This window comes from Vipera berus, assembly GCF_964194415.1.
Source record: "Vipera berus genome assembly, chromosome: 3".
NCBI lineage: Eukaryota > Metazoa > Chordata > Lepidosauria > Squamata > Viperidae > Vipera > Vipera berus.
Genome location: NC_138204.1, coordinates 183,715,606 through 183,733,861, shown reverse-complemented (window position 1 = coordinate 183,733,861; position 18,256 = coordinate 183,715,606). Strand labels below are relative to the sequence as shown.

At 42.6% G+C, this 18,256-nt stretch overlaps 1 protein-coding gene across 4 annotated transcripts; it reads right to left on the bottom strand.

Moving 5' to 3' along the window:
• Positions 1-369: 369 nt before the first annotated feature.
• On the bottom strand, positions 370-18,109 carry GDAP1 (ganglioside induced differentiation associated protein 1). Of its 4 annotated transcripts, none has more exons than XM_081324466.1 (7): positions 17,988-18,109; positions 17,013-17,172; positions 5,168-5,360; positions 2,524-2,697; positions 2,070-2,164; positions 1,708-1,822; positions 370-1,308 (listed from the first exon to the last, which is right to left on the bottom strand). In XM_081324466.1, exons 2-7 carry the CDS (start codon positions 17,013-17,015, stop codon positions 926-928), a joined length of 963 nt encoding a protein of 320 aa, XP_081180592.1. In that variant the 5' UTR covers positions 17,016-17,172; positions 17,988-18,109; the 3' UTR covers positions 370-925. The 4 variants fall into 4 exon arrangements, with proteins under 4 accessions (XP_081180592.1, XP_081180593.1, XP_081180594.1 ...); XM_081324467.1 differs by lacking the exon at positions 17,988-18,109 and adding an exon at positions 17,256-17,384; XM_081324468.1 differs by lacking the exon at positions 17,013-17,172 and having other exon boundaries at positions 17,988-18,089.
• Between the last annotated feature and the right edge of the window lie 147 nt (positions 18,110-18,256).

Below are 18,256 nucleotides of genomic sequence, written 5' to 3'. Positions count from 1 at the left end.
ATCCTTCATTCCATCCTGCTCAGAGGACCAGCCTTGTTTTCCATATAAATGCTTCTCTGAGTAAACAAAGGCAGCATGATTTATTTGACTAAATTTCTTTTGACTTGGAGACCATTGTTAGATTTCTTATAAGATAAGGAGGAAAAAAAATCAACTTTTCACTTTGAGATCTGAAGATTAGACTGGATTTAACTAGAGAAATATTACAGCTTTTTAAACATAGAGATTAGTATTTAATAATTTACTACTTCTTACAGAAGAATATTTATGCATATTGGGGATTTTCGTATGTTGATTATTAGTATTTTAAGGTGTTTTGTATATTGGTGCTATTTGTTTAAACTAAGAAAGAGGTGATTGTGTTGTTATTATCGCTGTACCAAAAGAGAGACAGGGGTCATTTTTGTTACAAATTTGTTTAAAATTAAATTTTAATTTAACTCCATTTCCCTTTTCTGTTAATTTGCATTTTAAAGTTTGATGTTAAAAATTAATAAAGATATTTAGAAAAAAATAAAAAATAAAGGCAGCATAGAGCAAGAGGGAACAAGAATAAGCTTCCACAGTTCCACAAACAAGGTACTCTCTCTTTCACACATTGAGCTAACCATGGGTTGTTTTACCCATAGGTTACTGAAGCATTACTTACAACAGGAAACCCACCAACAATAGTTTATGATCCATAATGGCTTATGGATATGTTACACTAAATTAAAATCATATTGAACATATGATAGCTAAGCAAGATGTTTGAAATTAATCAGTGTTCTTTTTCCTCCAATTTGCAAGTTTTCTTTACATTACTAATGTATTTCTACAGTCAGAAAAAGGCCTAATAATAGAAGACAATATTTTGGACTATTGTGCCTCAAGTCAGCCTCTTTGGAGAATAAAGTATGCTGATCCCAATCTGACAAGGAGGCATCTACAGAAAGCTCTGCCTCCCTCTTATTGATAATAGCAAGTGAGCAAGCCTCTTCCGAGCACACATAAATGCAAAATATGCTATTCCTGCTAAAAAGCCAGCCAAAAGAGTTGTGCCAAAAACTTTGGGTGCCCTCTTCTTCGCTACTCGAAATGCTGTTGGAAGAACTGCTGAGATTAGTATGTTGTTGACATGTCCCAAAACCTTATGGAATGTTTGTCTCTTCAAGACACGCTCGTAATAGGCTTCCAAGTTAGGTCGTTTTCCATTTCCCCAACTTCTCCTCGCCAGTCCAATGAACTTCAGCCGATGGAGTGTTACAGCAAGGGATACGTCAGCCAAGCTAAAAAATTCTCCGCAGAGCCAAGGCTGATGTCCATTTTCTGATATCAAAAATAAAGGCATAAATAATTAGAGACTAATAAAATGCAATATGATGCAAAGATTCCTCTGACTATTGCATGCAATTAATATTCTCACTAAATGTGTAACCATTAGTTCCAGATTACTTGTTGCAGTGGTTTGGCTAATAGGAGCATTACTTGACTTAAACAGCCTAGAGCAGGGGTAGGCAACCTTGGCTCTTTTATGACTCGGTGACTTCAACTCCCAGAATTCCTGAGCCAGCATGGCTGGCTCAGGAATTCTGGGAGTTGAAGTCCACAAGTCATAAAAGAGCCAAGGTTGCCTACCCCTGGCCTAGAGGTTATTAATGGAGATATCGTTCAACACTGCAGAATCAGAAGGAAATAAGACAGAAATGACTGCAAATTATTTTCTACCTGGTGTTTCTTCATTTCTTCTTTGCAACTCAGTTTCAACCTGATCCAAAACTTTTTCCAACTCATCTAGTATTTTCTGTAAATACTTTATGTTATCATGGTCCATCAATTTAGACTAAAGGAAAAAAATATTATATATTAGCTTGCAAAAAATGATGAGAGGTTTGCTTGAATATTGTGAATCTCAGCAAGCAATTGTAAGACTACTGAATGACACAAAATGACATGTATATAATCCATTTTAAAATGGAATATTCCAAGCAGAAAAGCATGCAATAACAATATTTGCTATTTCACATTAATATCATACTCCAAGCAATCCTAGGATCCATTCTGACTAATTATATACGTTCTGCTCTTACTTTCAGTCGTTTCTGTTTTGCTATATATGCCTCTTGTAGATCTGGGTTTTCTTCAGCGAGTTTCTTTAATTCAGATTCAGTATTACCTATTTGGCCTTGCAAAACAGCAATAAGTCAGTTAAGGTTATTAATCATCAAACTTTCCAGTAAATTAAGTAAAGTTTATCATGTTAAAATGTTTTACTTCCTAACCAAATGTATGGATTTACAATATTTTGTGTGAACAGTTGAGTAAACCTTCATCTGTAATGCAGAATTAATCCTGAAAGTCAACTAATTATAGTTGACAAAACAATTTGACAAATGGTTTTTTAAAACACCATATGCTGCTTATTTCAGCAGGATGATAAGTTGATTTTTAATAAATATAAACTTGGTAAAATCATTTAAGTAAGAAAATTAAAATGAATTTGAACACCACAGATAATAGGGCACATAAACTTCTTGTACATACTACGAATTCTTGTTGTGGCATATGCAGGAATCATGGAGTCTACTGCTAATTCAGGATGTAAAATGCAGCCATGTGTATATGCATCCATAGGCAAGGAATCTAGAAGTTCTCTGTAGTGTTGAACCCTGGGATAATACATGCTTCCTTCTTCTGGCATTAATCTTGGAGTCTTCTCTATAGAAAAGAACATCCATAGATGAAAGTTAACAAAAAATAAAAAAATAAAAGAAGGCTGGTTTAGATATTTATAACCTCTTACCCACTTCAGCCCTTACATCTGAAAGTGAAAAAATAAAATAGATTTCGATCTATGATCTGATTGTGAATGAATTAGTGAAGTTATTTTTTTCAATAATTATTTTATTTTATTCTATTCACAACATTAAAACAGAAACTCAAAACAAGAAAGAAAAAATATAAGAACAAAGCAAACTAAACAAAAGTAAAACCAACAGAAGTTAAACTTCAAAGCTCTCAGTCAGAAATCTGTAATTGTATTTAACTCACAGAAAGATTTCTGATCTACCATAAACCACCACAATCATTATCTCTGGTCCTTCTGGAATCAAATATTGCTAAGCACATTGGTTTGTGCTTAAAATTGTAAGCCACCCTGAGTCTTCGGAGAAGGGCGGGATATAAATGGGATTAAATATATATATATATATATATATATATATATATATATATATATATATATATATATATATATATATATATATATATATATATATATATATATATATATATATATATATATATATATATATATATCTCCTTGATAGATGCTTAATGATAAAACTTTTCCTTAAAATTTTAACTGAGATCTTTCCCAAAGTTTGCATCTTATTCCCCAAAATCATAAATCTCTGTTGTAAATATCTCTGCAGCATTTGTTATTCTAAGAATCTTCCTATTAGTTGGAATGCAGTGCTTCTTAAACTATAAGAGAGTTGAGATAGGGTTAGTCTTTCTTTACTTGGTCATAATGAGAAATAGCAACCTTGAGCCTCCTTTATGATAATAGTAATAGTGGAAAAAAACCAATGTCCTCTTCCACAACTGCACTTTCTTAATACATGTAGTCCTCAACTTACGACAATTAAGTCAAAATTTCTGTTGCTAAGTAAGATATTTGTTAAGTGAGTTTTGCCCCAATTTATGATCTTTCTTGCCACAGTTAAGTGAATCACTGCAGTTGTTAAGTTAATAACATGGTTGTTAAGTGAATCTGGCTTCCCCATTGACTTTGCTTGTCAGAAGGTCACAAAAGGGGATCACATGACCTCATAACATTGCAACTATCATAAATATGAGTCAATTGCCAAGCATTTGACTTTTGATCATTTGACCATGAGGATAATGCAATGATCATAAGTGTAAAAAATGGTCATAAGACACTTTTTTCTGTGCCATTATAACTTTGAACAATCACTAAATGAACTATTGTAAGTCAAGAACTACCTACAGTGAAAGCATCTGTCATTAGTTTAGGATCTTTAAGTTCTTTCTCAGTAGAAATGAAATAAATTTGTCATGAGCTTACTAAGCACCATATTTTAAAGATTGCCTATAGAAAACTAGGGGAAGTTTCCTTGTTAATTTTTAAAGCTGTAGAATGTGAATAAAAGATTTGTTAAGCAGCTTTTATTTCCTTCATCCTTGCTTTCATGTTGAGCTGAGTCCAAGAAGTTATAAGATGTATTAAGCCAATCTCTGTTAAAGAAAGCAGTTATCAATTCTAACTCCTGGGGAAAAAATTAATACTGGTTTTAGATCTAGAAAGTGTAGAAGCTGATAAGTTCTATCCACTTTTGAATGAAAAAGATTTTCAAGATCTTTTTTCACCAGGATTTAGCCTTGTAGCAGTGATGCTATTCTGAATATGTTCCACCAGGTTGCAGCATCAAGGCTGACTTTATCTAAACTTGGAAATTAAACAAGATTGCTTCTGGTTAGTACTTGGATAAAGTCTTGGGAATCAAAAGAGCCATTTACATACTTACTTACCTACTTACTTACTTATTTATTTAAAATAAATTTAAATAAAATTTAAAATTTGTTATAGATGCCATTCCATTAGACTAATATTAATATTTATGGTATTCTTTCAAGAGACTGTCTGAAAATTTTGTTTGCTTGTACTTAGATGTTCTGGTAGATTTCTTCTCAGGTGCATGGAATATAATTTGTAGGATTCCATACTATTCTATATGTTATCATTTAGCTCCACAATGTTGAATACCTGACATATTCTTGATATGACTTTAGTTAACAGAATCATTTAAGAAATAAAGAAATCCTCTAGCTTCCCAAATAGCCATTGCCAATTAAAAAGATTTATATGTGTCTATATCCCACTCCAAAAATGTTTTCCTTTCAAAATATATTTTCTATGTCTTGCAACAATAAAGTTTAAAATTATGTATCCCTCCTGACAACTTTCTCAAACTGCAATTTGTTTATCACATCTAGAAACCACTCATCTCCCTCACAGAAGGACTCTGGGTAGCATATAATTAAGACATAAAACATAAAATATAACTATAAATAATCATTTAATTAATAAATAAATGTCCGTGAAATAAGAAACACACATTAAGGCATTTTTTAAAAAAAAACAGCACATAAATACTCTTATTACCATTCATAAAAGTATCTTCAAGGTAGTCAATAATCTGAGTTGCATCACAAATTATATTCTCTTTGTGAATCAGCACAGGGACTTCTCCTGATGCATTTAAACGCATAAACCAAGGCTCATTATGTTCACTCAATGGAAGGCTTACATCATGCTCTTCACATTTCAACCCCTTTTCAGCAATCACCAGTCGTACCTGAAACAAATGGATAAGCTTTCCTGTTAAAGATTATGACTACCCCAATTATATATATATGGGACACGGTGGCTCAGTGGGTTAGGACGCTGAGCTTGTCGATCAGAAGGTCGGCAGTTTGGTGGGTCGAATCCCGAGTGCCGCGTAACAGTGTGAGCGCCTGTTACTTGTCCCAGATTCTGCCAACCTAGCAGTTCAAAAGCACGTAAAAATGCAAGTAGAAAAATAGGGACCACTACGGTGGGAAGGTAACAGCGTTCCATGTGTCTTTGGTGTCTAGTCATGCCTGCCACATGACCACGGAGACGTCCTCAGACAAACACTGGCTCTTCGGCTTTGAAATGGAGATGAGCACCGGCCCCTAGAGAGTCAGAAACGACTAGCACGCATGTGCGGTGCGGGGGAACCTTTACCTTTACACACACACACACACACACACACACACACACACACACACACACACACACACACATATATATATATATATATATATATATATATATATATATATATATATATATATATATATATATATATATATATATATATATATATATATATATATAAAGGGAACACTTAAACAACACAATGTACTGTATTTAATATAGGATGTCTTATTTTTTTGAGCAGCATACACACACACACACACATTTTATCACATATTGTCTGGGTTTAAAGCCAAACCTGGCAATGGAGTCTGCAGGGTGCCATATCAAATTTGGTTCTGGGATATTTCAAGAAACATTGGGAGATGATGGTAATAAATAGCTGCTATTACAGAGAAACAATAAGAAAACCTGAGAAACCTCATTTAATGTGAATATTAAATATCAGCTCTTCATATGACACTTTTTTCCTGTAAGATAAATTGATCTCACTTGGTTGGTTTTGTTATTGCCTGTTTTTCATCCCTTTATCTTGGATTAGCCAAGCTCCAGTTCTTAATGCACAAAATTTAACAATAATGGGAAAGGGTCTGGGCCTGTTTGTGAAGCTTCCAGGCTTGAGTACGCGTTTCTCTCATTATTTTTTATTCTTTCTTCTCTTACGAACCCACTCAGAGCTGCCTTTAATACAATGCTTTGTCCCACAGGGCAAATCAGCAGTCTTAAGGTGGGCTACGTGGGCGGAGGGAGCTATCCAGGTTCTGAAATACAGCATTCCTTTTAGATGTGATGCTCACCTTTTGTGAACTGAAGGACTGTGTCCAGTGATAGAGGATGAGTTTAGCCTCTGACTTGACCTCCATTTCAGGTGGGGGTGTTTTGTCGGCCATCTGGTCCTCCTTTCCTTCTGCCATTTCGCGTTTTTGTTCCTGCTTAATTCACTGCTCCGAGATTCTGCCCATGAGATTTCTTTTTTTTTCTTTCTCCCCTCTCTGTTACTGAGTCTGCTCCATGAACTGAGCATGCTCATTATTAACAGATGAAGCTGCCTTCCTGATTTTGCCCTCACTCTCTGACAGGATTTCGTGAAATGAAGAAGCTGTTGAAAATCTTGGGTATTCAGGATTAACACAAAGATAACTAAGCTACCTACCTAGATTCAAGAAAAAGGGTTCTTTTTACTGAATTTCTTCTCTAATTTATAAGAAATAAATATTCTAGATACATTAAATTAATTTAATTAAAATAAAAAGCAGCTTCTTTGGACTCAGACAGGAATCTGGTTAAATGCAGGATAATGGAGTCAAATGGATATGCCCTCAACATTTCAATAGTATATTAATATCTGCCTCAAAATGTTTACGAGGTGCATGAATGTTATGTATTTACCATGTTTTTCTTTTAGTAATTTTATTTACCTCCTTGACATTTCAGTGGCTCATAATTGTGCTCCATTGTAATTAACTTTGTATTTGTTTCATAATGATAGATTTAATTTTATTTATTTATTTATTAGTTTTTATAAACCGCCCTTCTCCCGAGGGACTCGGGGCGGTGTACAGAGGAAGGAAGGTATACAGACCGAACAATAAAATAATAAGAAACACTAATAACACAAACTGGGACCCCAATTAACGTTATCATGCCAGGCCAGCCTGCTGGAATAGGAAAGTTTTTAAGTCGCGACGGAAGGTACGGAGGTCAGGGGCCATCCGGATTTCGGTTGGTAAGGTGTTCCAGAGGGCTGGCGCACCCACTGAGAATGCTCTCCCCCTGGGGGCCATTAGCCGACATTCCTTGAGCGGTGGCACCCTGAGGAGGCCCTCTCTGTGGGAGCGCACAGGACGGTGGGGTGCTGACATCGGCAGAAGGTGCTCCCGTAGGTAGTCCGGACCCATGCCATGTAGGGCTTTGAATGTCATTGTTAGCACCTTGAACTTCACACGGAAGGCAACCGGAAGCCAGTGCAGCGCACGGAGGAGAGGTGTGATATGGGAGTATCGGGAGGCTCCCAAGAGTGTCCGTGCCGCCGCACTTTGCACCAGTTGAAGCTTCCGAGTGGATCTCAAGGGCAGCCCCATGTAGAGAGCGTTACAATAGTCTAGGCGAGATGTCACAAGGGCATGGGTGACTGTACGTAAGGAATCCAGGTCCAGATAAGGCCGTAGTTGGCGAACTAGCCGAACCCGGGAGAAGGCCCCCTTGGTCACAGCTCCAATGTGGTCTTCCAGGGAGAGCTGCGAGTCTAGGAGGACACCCAGGTTGCGGGCCCTATCAACAGGGGGAAGTAACTTGTCCCCAATGTTAAGCAGTGGGACGTTCTGAATCTCCTGGCTTGCCGGTACGTACAGCCATTCAGTCTTGTCCGGGTTCAGTTGAAGCCTGTTTCTCCCCATCCATTCCCGGACCGCTTTCAGGCAGCGGGACATCACGTCTAGGGCATCACTGATATTGTTAGGAGTTGAGATAAAAAGCTGGGTGTCATCAGCATACTGATGGTACCCTACTCCAAAACTGCGAATGATCTCACCCAGCGGTTTCATGTAGATGTTGAACAGGAGAGGCGAGAGGACCGACCCCTGAGGGACTCCGCAAGCGAGAGGCCTCGGGGTCGACCTCTGTCCCCCTGTCAGCACCGACTGCGAGCGACCCTGGAGAAAGGAGGAGAACCAACGCAGAACCGTGCCTCCCACTCCCAGTCCCCTGAGGCGTCGCAGCAAGATACCATGGTCGATGGTATCGAAAGCCGCTGAGAGGTCTAATAAGACTAGGACAGAGGCATGGCCCCTGTCCCGGGCTCTCCAGAGATCATTCATCAGAGCGACCAATGCCGTCTCCGTGCTGTAGCCCGGCCTGAAACCCGATTGGTACGGGTCTAGATAAACCGCTTCATCCAGGATCTGAGGAAGTTGGTGCGCCACCACGCTCTCAACAACCTTCGCAAGGAAGCGAAGATTGGAGACTGGACGAAAGTTATTCAAAGAGGATGGGTCCAAGGTGGGCTTCTTGAGGAGAGGTCTCACCACCGCCTCCTTCAAGGCGGTGGGGAAGTGACCCTCACTCAGAGAAGCAGAGATGACCGCTAGGAACCAGCCTCGTGTCGCCTCTCGAGCTGCATAGGCCAGCCAGGAAGGGCACGGGTCCAGTAAGCATGTGGAGGAGCTCAACCTTCTCATAATCCTGTCCACTTCCTTAGGAGTTACAGGATCAAATTCTTCCCAGATGACGTCGACAAGACTGTCCAAGTCTTGTTCTTCCATCTCAGCCCAGTTGGAGTCCAGACCAGTTCGGATCCGAGCGATTTTATCCAGCAGATATTGACCAAATTCCTCGGCTCGACCCTGCAAGGGTTCCTCCCTCACCTCTTGGTTTAATAGGGAGCGAGTCACCCTGAACAAGGCAGCCGGGCGATTATCTGCGGACGCGATGAGGGTGGAAAAGTAGTTGGATTTTGCCACCCTTATCGCAGCGAGATAAGACCTGGTGAGGGTTCTTAGTCGCAATCGGTCGGATTCGGATCGACTGGACCTCCAACGGCTCTCTAGGCGCCGTCTCCGACGCTTCATCTCCCGGAGCTCCTCGGTGAACCATGGGGCTCGCTGGGATCTGCGTCGGGTCAGAGGCCGCAAGGGTACAACGCGGTCCAGAGCCTCCGTGGCTGCCTTTTCCCAGGCTTCCACTAAGGCTTCCACCGAGTTGTGAGCAGGGGGTGCATGCGAGTCCCTAAGCGCTGCCTGGAACTTATCAGGGTCCATTAGGCGCCTAGGGCGGTACCATCTGACTGGCACCGTGCACCCACGGTGGGGAGTGGCAAGGGGGAAGTCTAGCCGCAGGAGGTGGTGATCGGTCCATGACAGGGGCGTAATAGTTGTGGCACCCCCACCGACATCATCGCGCCACCGTCCAGACAAGAACACCAAGTCTGGGTTGTGGCCTCTCTCATGAGTCGGCCCAGAAATTATTTGCAACAGGTCCATGGCCGTCATGGAAGCCATGAACTCCCGAGCCAGTTCGGACGATCCTCCCAGGGACGGTAGATTAAAGTCGCCCAAGACCATGAGTCTTGGGAATTCAACCACCAACCCTGAGAGGACATCGAGTAGCTCGGGTAGGGCCGCCGCTGCACGATTAGGTGGTAGGTACGCCAGCAGCAGACCCAACTGCGCCCCTGGGCCGAATCTCAGTAGGAGAGACTCACACCCGACCATCTGAGGGACGGTGGTCTCTCGCGGGCTAAGGGATTCCCTGATGATAACTGCCACTCCCCCGCCCCTCCCATGAGCCCGGGGCTGGTGCAGTACCTGGAAACCTGGCGGGCAGAGGTCAACCAGAGGAACACCCCCCTCTGGGCCCAGCCAGGTTTCCGTGATGCAGGCCAGGTCCGCATGCTCACTCTCCACTAGGTCACGAATGAGGTGAGCTTTGTTAGCTGCGGACCTTGCATTCAGATAGACCAGCCTTAGCATGGGAGGGTGCGCACCTTTGCTCCCGGGTCCTCCGGGGGAGAACAGAGGGTCGGAGCGTCTCACCGCCTGTACAGGGCGGAGATGACACTCCCGGTGACGATACGGCCCTCTGTCTGTGCACCTTCTGCCATTCCCCACCATCCTAGGGATGGGACGCCACTGGGTGTTATCGGCGACTGGTCCTCGTTGTACGCCGTCGCGGACGGCCGTGGGCCTGGCATGCGTTATGGTGGCTGGAAGGCGTGCCTTTCCCGCGCAACCATAGTCTCCTCCCTCCCCCCTCCCTAACCCCACAAAAAACTTAACTAAAAACTTAATCAGGGGCTTCTTGTTGGGTTTATGCTGGAGGCCCCTGACCCTGCCCGGCCATCTCTCAGAGGCCCAGTGGTTGAGCCCGTCATCAAGATTGGATGTGATGCAGGCGGGTCGAACCCACGAGAGTGGGGAACCCCTGAGGGCGTGCAGTGCTATGCTAGAGTATTGAACAAGCATAGTCACAGGTGGTTCTGGGAAGGCTATCCCCTGGATGGTGCATTTGCAGGAGGGTCGAGTCGGGTAGGTGCGTATCTGGATCGTCGCCCTGCCACTGCCACTTGGCCGGGCGAACCCCCAGAAGCAGGCCACTCCTCATCCTCTCACGATGGGTTGTGTCTCTGCTTCCGGAGGTGGTCCAGAACGTACTCTGGGTGAGGCATACCCCATAGAGCTCTCACCTCTATGGGGTAGCAGGTGTAAGGCCCAGCCACTCTGCCACTGTGGCTAGCACCCAGGCCCGTTATGTCCTGTGGGGAGAGAATGGGCAAAGATGGGTGAGAGTGGGCAGAAGGCAGGATGGAGGGATCCATTAATTGGCGTCAGCTCCGGTGGTTCAGCCGCCCCAAACAGTTCCCTTCCTGATCCTCTGGGCGTTGTTCCCGGCCACAGTTCCATGGCCCCTATTGGTTGAGGACCATCCAGAGCGTGGCCTCCCAGAGGTACGGGAGTCCCTGGTGTCATGCCCCTGGTGTTGCCGTCTCCGATCAAGGTGTCTCGAGGAGGTGGCTCGGGCCGTCGCCTCCATTGTCCAGCGTCTCCTTTGGTGTGAATCTTTCGGAGGCACCGCCGTCCAGGGGCAGCCCACGGTGGTCGAGACGCCGCACCGCTGTTACTAGCGTCTCTGTCAGGGCCTCTGTCAAGGCCCCTCGGAGGACGGTCGACTAGGGCCCAGAGCAGCTGCCTCACCGCCCATGTCTTCGTTGTTGCCGCTACCGTTGTAAAGCTGGTCTGCGGCGTCTCCTTGAGGATTGTTGCAACGGCCGTAGCGGTACAGGGGGCGGGTCGAAGATGCCACGCCGTCAGTGCTACCGCCGCTGTCAAGGCCCCTGGGTGGCGAATGACTAGGCCTGGAGAAGCAGTCCCGGCCGCGGTCGTCTTCGCTGCCGCCTCTTCCACCGCCCAGCTGATCCGCGGCGCCTTCTCTGATCCTCGGAGACGCCGCCGCTGCCCGTTGCTGCTGCTGTTGGTTTCGTTGCCGGCGCCTCCGCCGCACAGCTGATCTGCGGAGACGCCGTCCTTGCCCGGTGATCGGCATCTGAGGAGACCGCAGACCAGGGCTCGCTGGGCTCTCACCGCCGAAGATGCCGCCGCCACCCGGGAGCCGGTCAGGGGGAGAGCAGAGCCTTCGGCCCCTCCTGTATGGCTGCGAGGGCTGCCGTGGTCCAGGGCTGTCGTGGTCCAGGGGTGGGCCTCTCGACGCCGATGCCGCCGCTTCCGCCACCCAGCTGGTCCAGCTGGTCCGTGGTGTCTCCGTCGATAGTCCGGAGACGCCGCCGTCCCCGGGAGCCGGTCAGGGGGCCGGGGCAGAGCAGAGCCTCCGGCCCCTCCTGGATGGCTGCGACGGCTGTCGTGGTCCAGGGGCGGGTCTCTCACCTCCGGCGCCGCCGATGCCTCCGCCTCCGCCACCCAGCTGGTCCAGCTGGTCCGCGGCGTCTCCGCTGATAACCTGGAGACGCCGCCGTCACCCGGGAGCCGGTGGGGGGGCCGGGGCAGAGCAGAGCCTCCGGCCCCTCCTGGATGGCCAGGGGGGGGCCTGGAGACGCCCCGCCGCCACCGCCATCGCCGTTGCCAGGCTCCCTGGATCAACGACCAGCCTGGGGGCTTGAAAATCGTCGCCGCAGCCGCTGCCATCCTTTCCGCCGGGGCCTCCGCCGCACAGCTGATCGGCGGAGGCGCCGCCCTTGCTCGGCAGTTGACAAGCGGCAGAGGCAGGGCGGAGGGTGCTGGCTCCGTTTATAACGGTCGCCAGCGGCCCAGGCGGTGGGGCAGGGATGTCCTGGCGCCCCTGCAGTTGTTTCGGGAGGCAGCGGGCGGCATAATTACCCAGTTCATTTGCCCGAAATTCTTGCCCCACCCCAGGGGTCCATTGACGGCCCTGGGGGGCTCCTGGGGGGACGCCTTACTGTTGGGGGCTACGGAGCTCTCCCCAGCGCGTCCGCCATCTTCGGAGCCGGCAAAAAAAAAAAAAAAAAAAAACCATTTAAAATGTATTTAAAAATGTATATTCTAGCTTTTCTTCATGTTAGATTAAAGATGTTTACTGGAGATATTCTTTCACTTTTATTCCCTTATAGCTGAAGTCAGACTCAAACACCTTAAACATATTTTAGCATGAGTATATATTTAATTGGTTTCAAGAAAAAATACAGACTGCTAATAGTATCATGGAAATCACAAATACATTTTTGGAATCTAAGTTAAGATCTGGAATGCATAAACTGCAGTTTCTAAAAAGTAAAAATTAATCAGGCAAACCTCCAAATGAAGGTTAGATATTTCATGCTACAACTACCAGTCTTCCTTAAGATAATTTATAACAAAGATTGAAAAGTGTGATTAACGTAGGTAGCATTGTTTAGAAAGTCACTTAAAAGTAAGAGGATTTTGCACAGCAAAATGAATGTTTCTGGGAAAGCATTAATTCATACCACTTGAAAAATTCTTAACAAATTAAATTACTTAAGTCTGAATGGCCACAAGAGGTCTCCATAGTTCTAGAAATAGTGGGGATACACTTCCTCAAATAAGATATTATATTGAGTTTATATTTCCTTATTATTATTATAGCTGGTTGCACAGTCAGCCATATGTTTAGACTGGATTTAGCATTTTTGTCCTTCCTAAGAACCTGGGATAGGCAGATGTTGTTGTTTGATGGTGTTAAAGCAGGTTGTAAGCTGTTCAGAGTAAAACTGCCTTTTGCAATTGACTAATGGTGATTTTGGCAATATCGATAGTGTTCAAGTGAAGACTATTGATATTGATAGTGGTGCTTCAATTGCTTTGGGATTACACCAAAGTCACCTACTACAATTGGTGCTACCTTTGCTTTCTTTTGCTGCAGTCATTCTATTTCTATTTGCAGGTCTTCCTATTTAGTTATCTTTCATTTCTATTCTGCTATCTCCAGATATTGCCACGCCCACTATTCAAACTTTTTTGTCTTTTTTATTGACACCCAGTGCAGATGCAATATACCGTAAGTGCTCACTCAGACATATTTTTTAAAATATTTTTAAAACTCTTCAGAGCAAGACTACTGAGGATAAATGCATAAAAACAAACTGCACCTCAAACTTAACTATTTTTTCTACATGATATCAGTCAGAAATATCCCAGAGGGAGAAAAAGTTATCATTTGGGAATATATTTCTGGTATGGATGGCTGTTTGTTACAGTGTAAAGGAAAAAAGAGCAATGCTTATGTAGGGCAAGACCCAGACACTTTTTCATGGCTTCTAGATAAGGCACTGTAGTCTAGACTAAGAAGCTGAACATACTGGAGGTCCAAATTTAATGGGACTGATTCTTGACCATGTCAGATCAACTGACTACAAGAAGGTAATAGTTGGTATAGTAAATAGTTAAAGGTTAAACTCTGTGTCTCCTGTCTTTCACTCTGCCTGTTTGTCTAAGAGACTTCTAAGTTGAGATCAGTCTTCTGCCTTCCTCTCTGACTATGTGCTCTTGGACTTTTCTGGTCGCATGTAGCCAGCTAGGTTTTGGGCTTTGCCTATGACTATAGTGGATGGGGTGTGCATTTTTTATAAATAAATCTCCCTTCTTTTACAAAGCATGCTTCACTAATTAATCTGGACTAGAAAATGGCAAGCCACTTGCATATTAGAGCCAGTTTGGTCCAGTGATTAAGGCACCAAATTGGAAACCAAGAGATTGTGAGTTCTAAAAAAGGTAAAGGTTCCCCCGCACATGCGTGCTAGTCGTTTCCAACTCTAGGGGCCGGTGCTCATCTCCGTTTCAAAGCCGAAGAGCCAACGCTTGTCCAAGGACGTCTCCGTGGTCATGTGGCCAGCATGACTAGACGCCAAAGGCGCACGGAATGCCTAGTCTAGTCCTGCCTTAAACATGAAAGCCAGCTGGATGATTTTGAGCTAAACACTCACTCTCTCTTCCCAGATCATCTCATAGGGTTGTTGTGGGGAAAATAGCAGGAGGAAGGAGCCTTAGGTATTTTGCTGCCTTATTAATAAAATTAAATTACTTTCATGAAGTCCACCATAGATCAAAGACTTTTTTTCTTTACTTTAAGAAAGTAAAAAACAACCTGGTTGCTGAATTCAACCAGTAAAAGTGAAAAGGGGATATTGGGATCCATTCACTTACTTATTCCTGCCCTTTCCCTCAAACCCATAAAAGTCACTACTGCAAATAATCCAAATGAACATATCCATTGCATTCCATGATAATTAGTCATGGGTTCACAAGTTTTATGACTAGAACTAGGCAACGTTTCAACATTGTTACAAAACCTTTATTCATTTGCTTTGTAATCTGTACAAGTCACATAAGGTTTTGTTATGTCGACAATTTAAGAGAGAGATGTTAAACTGGAACATCTCAAATTCTGTTACCTCTGTGGGCTGAGATTCATATCTGATTGCTAGTACAAAATGTGGGTCAATTTTTTTAATTAAAAAAGGAGACAGAGAAATAGAGGCAGATTTTTCTTCATACCTATTGGAATACTTGGAATAAAAATCATTAAGTAAATAATATGGAATACTTTCAGTATATATAATGCTTTAATTTTGCTTCCAATTCATTTCATCCTAATATTGACTATAAAGCATGGTTTCAGATTCTGGCTGAATTTCATTCCAGATATGTTGTTAGAGGAAACAAAAATAAAACTAATCTGACGTAAATGTAAATCCCACCATGTTGAACTGCTGTTTTTTCTTGTACACATGGTTGTAAACTATGGAAACTGAATGTAAATTAACCTATATAGAGGTCTATGAAGAACACAGAGAGATTTTTCTGCCACTTCTGATAACAGTTTAACAACAGCAGCAACAGCAACAAAAACTTTTACCAACTGTAATGTCATACCTTTAGCATTAATAATCCTGCTTCCAACAAAATTCAATATTTTATCTTCCTTTACTTACTACATAAATTTCACGCATCAAATATATTGTTCTGGCATATTTCATTTCTGGAAATATTTTTTTTTAAAGTTTTAATATTTCAAAGGTGTGTGGAAACTGCCCTGGGTCTCCCAATTTTCTATGGTATGCTTATGTCTCTCCTCCTTTTCAGCTATTGATTTTATTCATGTTTTTTTTTCAAATGTTCAGCTGTGATTGCATTTGCTTGCAGAGATAAAACAGCACTGCCGGTGAACAAGCATGAATTATCAGAAGAGGCAGGGGAAAAAAAGGAGTTTTGCAGCAATAGAAAAATAGACACTACAGTCACAAGTTCTGATTGCACTAATGTTGGCTGGGGGTAAGTTCCTTGGCTCCCCTAGGTTCCTTTCATAATGTTGTTGGTTATTTTGTTTGCTTCCTTGTCATGCATGGGTGATACTGGTTTGGCTATAAAATCAATAGCAGTCAACCATAAACATGGCATCTAGAGGGAACTGGAGGACAAGCAATTCAACCAAAGCTAATTTTCAATAAACTGCATTGATTTTTCTGGAAAGACAGTTAAGCCAACAGGAATACTTAGCATGTTTCCCAAAATGAGGCCAGTTAAGTTACTTTCTTGATGTAACCTCATCCTACCTTTACACTTCACAAAACCGGATTTACATGATGATGCAAAATTCATGTACTCCAGCTATGACTGCAAACTCTGCCAAACTATTTAGAACATCTGCCAAATTTACTTCTCACAGCTTTTCTCTCTCTTGTTCTCTTTAATAATATTGCATGATGAAAAATGATGGACACTTATAAACTTCCCATAACAAAAAACCATAATTGGGTTTATCAAGGAATTGCCTCAGTATGAATTCTGTGTTGGGGTAAAGTGGCCTCCTTTTCACATTAACAGCTTGTATTTTATCTCATAAATCTATCGTGTGTTTTAGCTACTTTAGTGATATTTGTGGTCATGGATGATTTTTAGTTGTGTATCCAAATTACAAAACAACATTCTCCTCAAATTAGACATAATAATGCATAAAATAAAAATGTTCCCTTTCTCCTTAAGATCAAGTTTTATTATAAATATTCCTCTCCCAAAACTTGTATATCATTATATAACACAGAGAGAAACAAACTCTCACAGCAGGGCAATAGTTCTTCCATAAGAAATGCACTGAATATACTAAGCTTCAAACTTTAAAAGCAAAATTGCTGAATATGTGCATCAATATACATGTGGGACACAATTATGTAAGCTACATTTAAACTCAAACAAAAATTATAGATGGGGTGGGACAGCAAAGAATTAAAAAATTTTTTTTTAAAGATCATTCTACCCAGGAATTGGGAGACATATTTTTCACATACCATGCTTCAACCCACAGATGACTAATGCAGATTATCATTTCTCCAAGTGTTCTGAGGTAAGTCAAACTTGGTTTTAAGTTGCAGAGAAATTTAAAAATTGTTTCTTTAGTCCTAAGATTGTTGAAAACTTTTAAGAGAGGCTCAGTTTACCACCATTGTCCTGCAAAACAATTGAATAGATTTTTAAACAGAGGCCATCCCACAATGCAATCCTAATATGTTTTAAGAAAGGTGAAACAGCACCTCTGATCTTTGTGCTCTCATTTTTCAATTGGGGAAAAATAAGTTTGCCCAGACATTGTCCAGTGGATTGGTATCCAGTCCAAAAATAGCACCTCTTAAATGAAAAGTCAGAGCATGGGAGGAAAGGGCCCTGCTCTCTCAGAAGGCTCTGAAATCACTCTCCTCTACCTACCCCAAATATCAACTAAGCTGCCAGAGTATTTGGAGTGCCTTCCAAAACTTTTGGACTTGATCAATGCCAGCTCTAAACAGGCCTGGAGCAGGGCTAAAATAGGCGGAGTCAGACCTTAGAAATGCCTCCTCCTACAGGCATAGAGCCTCTCTGGAAATCCTGCAGGGAAGGCATTTCTCTGGCTAAAAAGATGCTTCCCACTTCTGCTCAGGGGAAAATGTCTTTTTAAATGACAATTCAAAAGTCAGTGTAATTATTTTGATCTGATTGATTCATTCTGTGTAGTAGAGATTCAACTTTAATTAAGTAAGAAATAGCTTATGGTATGTACATATGTATGCATGTATGTATGTACTATGCCTCTTAGAATATTTGAATGGGCAATCTGACACCAGGGCCAAAATATGGACACCTGACATTACCTTCTTTTTAAAAGAAAAGTTTAAATTAATTAGAAAGACAATTAAAATGCCTGCAATAGAATTTTAACTCATCCATTACATATTAGCAAAAAATCTAGACAATCCCTAAGTAGCAGCAAAACAGTAACTACTGCTCACCCGGATTTTTGTAGTATGGTATGGAAGCTTTCACCTTCCCCACAAAGACCATTTTAGATAATCTTGAAAGGAACTCTGACTCAGAAATACCATGGTTTTGCTCTTCCATTTGCATTATGCAAGGGGATGAATGCTGCTGTCAAGATCATAAATAACAGCAAGCTCTCACGTCAAAGATACTCTGTCCCCAAAGCCCTGAGTCAGCTGCTCCCATAATACCTAGCACCAAACAGCCCATGGAACTTTGTGCTCCAGAGGCATCAGCCTCC

Bases quoted from the DNA above. Each gene is read 5' to 3' on its own strand.
- GDAP1 (XM_081324465.1), bottom strand. From the start codon at position 6,660: ATGGCAGAAGGAAAGGAGGACCAGATGGCCGACAAAACACCCCCACCT. The intron at 2,165-2,523 runs GTATGTACAAGA...CTGTTTTGCAAG, and splicing joins TGCCACAACAAGAATTCGTA to GCCAAATAGGTAATACTGAA. The intron at 1,823-2,069 runs GTAAGAGCAGAA...TTTTTCCTTTAG, and splicing joins CAAAACAGAAACGACTGAAA to TCTAAATTGATGGACCATGA.